Source organism: Mobula birostris, chromosome 4, assembly GCF_030028105.1.
Source record: "Mobula birostris isolate sMobBir1 chromosome 4, sMobBir1.hap1, whole genome shotgun sequence".
Classification (NCBI taxonomy): Eukaryota; Metazoa; Chordata; class Chondrichthyes; order Myliobatiformes; family Myliobatidae; genus Mobula; species Mobula birostris.
Genome location: NC_092373.1, coordinates 9831305 through 9837304, shown reverse-complemented (window position 1 = coordinate 9837304; position 6000 = coordinate 9831305). Strand labels below are relative to the sequence as shown.

Below are 6000 nucleotides of genomic sequence, written 5' to 3'. Positions count from 1 at the left end.
ACTTTTGGAAGTCATCAATTTTACCATTCAAATAAGTTAGTAAGTTTATTTATTTTATTTATTTTTTATTTAGAGATACAGCACAGAACAAGCCTTTCCAACCCAGTAAGCTGCACTGCCCAACAACCCACCTATTTAGCCCTAGCCTAAGCACAGGACAATTAACAACGACCAATTAACCTACTAACCAGTATGTCTTTGGACTGTGGGAGGAAATCGGAATGCCTGGAGGAAACCTACACGTTCACAGGAAGAACATTACAAAATCAGTACAGATGGCATCGGAAATTATTTCCGAACTCTGACGCCCTGAGTTGTACTAGTGTTGCACCAACTCCTGTGCTACCATGGCACCCTCATGTTGACCTCATGATGATCAGGTTGGGAACTCAAATCTGTTGCCAAGAAAAAAATGTCCACAATTGGTTAAAATTAAAGGCATTATCTTCCAGGGTTACATTATCATCTTTACAATGGGTTGGGTTGCTTTGGGAACCCATATCCTCAATGCAAGTTGGTATTTTGTGACTTGGCAATATCATTGTTTTCCTTGACCCTGATCCACCAGGAATTGGCTTGAAACGTAGTGTTCTTGCGCTGAATTTGACAGGTGTACAGGCCTTCGTTATACTCATTTGCTACAATACTGAGGTTCTGTCCTTTCAGAATGATGTATCCAGGGACAGAATGGGCCAGTAGTTCGCCATCCTTGTACCAACTGAAAAGAACCAAACCAAATGTGAATCTTTGTAAAGGAAGTCAAAGAGCTTACATTCTTACAGTAACTTACTGATCGACTGGCGGTGAAAACAAGTGTCAAACACGCAGATCAATCTGTACACAGCAAGATTCCACTGAGGTCAATGATCAGTTTTGACAAATGTTTTTTGAGAAAAATGCTGAAGAGCAAACTTGGTGTACACGTCAGAAGGGAGAACATAAAATTCCTCTTTTGTTTTAGAACATGGAACATAGACCACAGAAGAGTACAGCACAGGAATAAAACTTTCAGTCCATGGTGTTGTGCAGAAATGTTTAAGCCAAGGCTCCCTAACTGTAGAAACACCTTCTGTCTGCACATGGTCCATATCCCTCCAGTCATTACATATTCATGTACATGTCTAAGGGCCTCTTAAACATTGCTGTCATATCTGTGCTTACCACCACCCTTGGCAGTGCATTCCAGGCACCCACCAATCTAGGCTTGAAACATTCAACCTGAGCCTGAGGCTCCTGAGGGTTCCTGTGCTGTGGAAGACGTCCTGCCTTGTCCCTGTGCCGAAGACGCTGCGCCCCAGCGGCCTCAATGACTACAGACCAGTGGTATTGACCTCCCACATCATGAAGACCCTGGAGAGACTTGTTATGGAGCTGCTCCGGCCTATGGTCAGGCCACACTTAGATCCCCTCCAGTTCGCCTACCAGCCCCAACTAGGAGTTGAGGATGCCATCGTCTACCTGCTGAACCATGTCTATGCCCACCTGGACAAGCAGGGAGCACTGTGAGGGTCATGTTTTTTGACTTCTCCAGTGCGTTCAACACCATCCGCCCTGCTCTGCTGGGGGAGAAGCTGACAGCGATGCAGGTGGATGCTTCCCTGGTGTCATGGATTCTTGATTACCTGACTGGCAGACCACAGTACGTGTGATTGCAACACTGTGTGTCCGACAGAGTGATCAGCAGCACTGGGGCTCCACAGGGGACTGTCTTGTCTCCCTTTCTCTTCACCATTTACACCTCGAACTTCAACTACTGCACAGAGTCTTGTCATCTTCAGAAGTTTTCTGATGACTCTGCCATAGTTGGATGCATCAGCAAGGGAGATGAGGCTGAGTACAGGGCTACTGTAGGAAACTTTGTCACATGGTGTGAGCAGAATTATCTGCAGCTTAATGTAAAAAAGACTAAGGAGCTGGTGGTAGACCTGAGGAGAGCTAAGGTACTGGTGACCCCTGTTTCCATCCAGGGGGTCAGTGTGGACATGGTGGAGGATTACAAATACCTGGGGATACGAGTTGACAATAAACTGGACTGGTCAAAGAACACTGAGGCTGTTTACAAGAAGAGTCAGAGCCGTCTCTATTTCCTGAGGAGACTGAAGTCCTTTATCATCTTCTGGACGATGCTGAGGATGTTCTACGAGTCTGTGGTGGCCAGTGCTATCATGTTTGCTGTTGTGTGCTGGGGCAGCAGGCTGAGGGTAGCAGACACCAACAGAATCAACAAACTCATTCGTAAGGCCAGTGATGTTGTGGGGATGGAACTGGACTCTCTGACGGTGGTGTCTGAAAAGAGGATGCTGTCCAAGTTGCATGCCATCTTGGACAATGTCTCCCATCCACTACATAATGTACTGCTTGAGCACAGGAGTACATTCAGCCAGAGACTCATTCCACTGAAATGCAACACTGAGCGTCATAGGAAGCCATTCTTGCCTGTGGCCATCAAACTTACAACTCCTCCCTTGGAGGGTCAGACATCCTGAGCCAATAGGCTGGTCCTGGACTTATTTCCTGGCATAATTTACATATTATTATTTAACTATTTATGGTTTTATTACTATTTAATTATTTATTGTGCAACTGTAACAAAAACCAATTTCCCCTGGGATCAATGAAGTATGACTATGACTATGACTTGACCCACGAACTTCCTTCAAACTTCATCCCCACCCCCAACGCACACTTTAAATAGATGCCCTCTATTGGATTTTTAAACCCTGAGAAAAAGATAATGGCAGTCTATCCTATGCCTCTTGTAATCTTATAAACCACTATTCTCAGTCTCTGCCACTCCAGAAACAGTTATCCGAGTTCTTCTTGTTCAACTACTCCTTGCCCTCCAATCTAGGCAGCATCCCAGTGAATCTCTTGTGCACCTTCCCTAAAGACTCCACATCCTTCTTTTAATGGGGCGACCAGAATTGAATGCAATACTCCAGATGCGGCTTAGCCAGAGCTTTATAAAGCTGCAACATTATTTTCTGACTTGTGGATTTAATACCTAACTGATAAAGGCTATCATGCCATAAGCCTTAGAGCATTATAGCACGGTACAAGCCTTTCAGCACACAATGTTGTACCAATATTTTAACCTACTCGAAAATCAATCTCACCCTTCCCTCCTACATACCCTCCATTTTTCTGTCATCCATGTCCCTATCTAAGAGTCTCTTAAAATGTCCCTAATGTATCTGCCTCTACCACCACTCCTGGCAGCATGTTCAGCAAAACTACCACTCTCTGTGCAAAAAACTTAACTTTGACATCACTCCTATGCTATCCTCCAGTCACATTATGCCCTCTGGTATTAGCAATTCCACCCCAGGAAAAAGTCTCTGGTTATCCATTCTATCCATATCTCATCATCTTGTACACCTCCATCAAATCACCTCTCATCCTCCTTCACTCCAAAGAGAAAAGATTTAGCTCACTCAGCCTATCCTCATAAGACACGCCCTCTAATCCAGACAGCATCTTGGTAAATATCCTCTGCACCCTCTCTAAAGCCTCCACATCCTTCCTATAATGAGGCAACTAGAACTGAATACAATATTCCAAATGTGGTATATACAGGGTTTTATAGAGGTACAACATTACCTCATGGACTCTGGCTCTTGAAATCAATCCCCAGACTAATGACGGCCAACACTCTGTACACCTTTGTAAACACACTATCAACTTGCCCGGCAACCTTGAGGGATCCATATGTGTGGACCCCAAAAGCACATAACGGCAGTTCCAACAGAATAGGAGGCCCCGACAGCTGCTTTGGGTTATTAGTCGAATTGATGGATTCAGTTCCTGCAGAGGGAATTGAACATACACAATCCTGTGTCTGAAGCACGTTACACAAAATACACACCTTGAGCCGGAAGGTGTACAAGATGATGAGAGGCATTGATCGTGTGGATAGTCAGAGGCTTTTTCCCAGGGCTGAAATGGCTAACACGAAAGGGCACAGTTTGAAGGTGCTTGGAAGTAGGTACAGAGGAGATGTCAGGGGTAAGTTGTTGTTGTTTGTTTGTTTGTTTGTTTGTTTTTTACACAGAGAGTGGTGAGTACGTGGAATGGGCTGCCGGCAGACGGTGGTGGAGGTGGACATGATAGGGTCTTTTAAGAGACTTTTGGGTAGGTACATGGGGCTTAGAAAAATAGAGGGCTATGGGTAACCGTAGTAATTTCTAAGGTAGGGACATGCTCGGCACAACTTTATGGACCAAAGAGCCTGTGTTGTGCTGAGGGTTTTCTATGTTTTCTATGTAAATAAATCTGAATCTTAATGTACTGCCTGACTCTGATAGATACCTCAGTATTCAATACTTGAAATAGAAAGAGACAGTACACTATTAAGGAACACAATTAACAGTTGATGAGCAGAAGGATCTTGGGGTCCAAGTTCATAGGTTCCTGGAAGTGGCTGAACTGATTGATAGGGTGGTTAAGAAAGCATATGGTATGCGTGTTATTATTAGTCAAGGCATTGAGTTCAAAGGTTATTAATTTATAATACAGCTTTATAAAACTCTAGTTTGGCTGTATTTGGTTTCTTAAGGTCGTTATAGCTTGAAGTGGTGACAAGCTCCCAATGGTGCGTGACCCAAATAGCCTCTGACAACCAAGTCCAGCACCTGGCCTTCAAGTGTGGCTTAGCTGCTAAGCCTTGGAGAACTGTTTCTACTCACAGTTGAAGGGAAAAGACAGGTTACTGGTGCCTTAAAACTAATTGCTTTGAGCAGATTGGACTCATCAGCCCTGGTTGGCAGCTCATCTAGAAGAAGGAAATTTCTGATCTCAAACCACCACTGCCTTGTGGCTATACCCACTTATGGGGAAAGCTTCTGAACTAAGTCGCAAGGGAAAATCTGGAGCTGGGGTCCTTAAGGCAGTCCTACATTGAGTTCAACGCTGACTGGCAATACCTGCAAAGCTGCTGCTGCCAAACTGTATCAGTCTCTGCCATATCTTTGGATTCATCAGATGCGAGAAGAATGGGAGCTTTCTACATGGGCAACAGCTTGCTTTCCATATTGTATTGACCATGCACGTGTATATAGACAGCAAAGGCGCAATATCCGTGGCCGACCTTGACCAACGGAGGCCTCTGTTATTTAGGGCACATCTGGAATATTGCCTACAGTGCTGGTTGCCCTATTATAGGAAGGGTGTTGATGCTTTGGAGAGGGTGCAGAAGAGGGTTACCAGGATGCTGCCTGGATTAGAGGGCATGAGTACAAGCAGGAGTTGGACAAACTTGGATTATTTCTGTGGAGCAGCAAAGGCTAAGGGAAGATCTGATAAAGGTTTATAAGATTATGAAAGATATAGATAGAGTAGACAGACAGTATCATATTTCCCAGGGTTGAAATATCTAATACCAAATGGCATTTAAAGTGAGAGGTGGCAACTTCAAAGGAGGGGGCAGGTTTTTTTTGCATAGAGAGTGGTATGCCTGGGTTGTGCTGCCTGGTAGAGGCAGATACAGTAAAAACTTTTAAGCGGCGTTTAGATGGGTGCATGAATGTGAGGAAAATGGAAGGATATGGACATTGTATACGCAGTAGAGATTAGTTTAGTTGACCATTTAATTATTCATTTAATTATTTCAGCACAACACTGTGGGCCAAAGGGCCTGTTCCTGTCCTATACTGTTCTACATTCTCTAGGTCTTTTCCTACTGATTATTAAAAGCATTTGAAAAGACACATGAAGAGTTACAAGGACTGGAGGGATGTGGACCATGTGGAGGCAGGATTATTGGATTAGCAACATGGACAGCACAGACATTGTGGGCTAAATGGTCTGCTCCTGTGTTGTACTGTTCTGTACAAAGAACTGGAGAAACTCAGCAGGTCAGGCAGTATCTACGGAGGGACAATGTACAGTTAACATTTTGGTCAAGATTCTGCCAATTCAGGTGAAGGGTTTAGACCCGAAACGTTGATTGTCCATTTCCCACCACAGATGCTGCCTGACTCGTTGTGTTCTTCCAGCATTTCG

General features: G+C 44.3%; 1 protein-coding gene across 1 annotated transcript in view; it reads right to left on the bottom strand.

The window, feature by feature from the left end:
- Window positions 1–216: 216 nt before the first annotated feature.
- mmp23bb (matrix metallopeptidase 23bb) overlaps window positions 217–6000 on the bottom strand; it is a 46952-nt gene continuing 41168 nt past the window's right edge. Inside the window, exon 8 of the mRNA XM_072254469.1 lies at window positions 217–718. Within this exon, the coding sequence (XP_072110570.1) occupies window positions 505–718 (214 nt within the window). The 3' untranslated portion in view covers window positions 217–504. The remainder of the gene's footprint in view (window positions 719–6000) is intronic.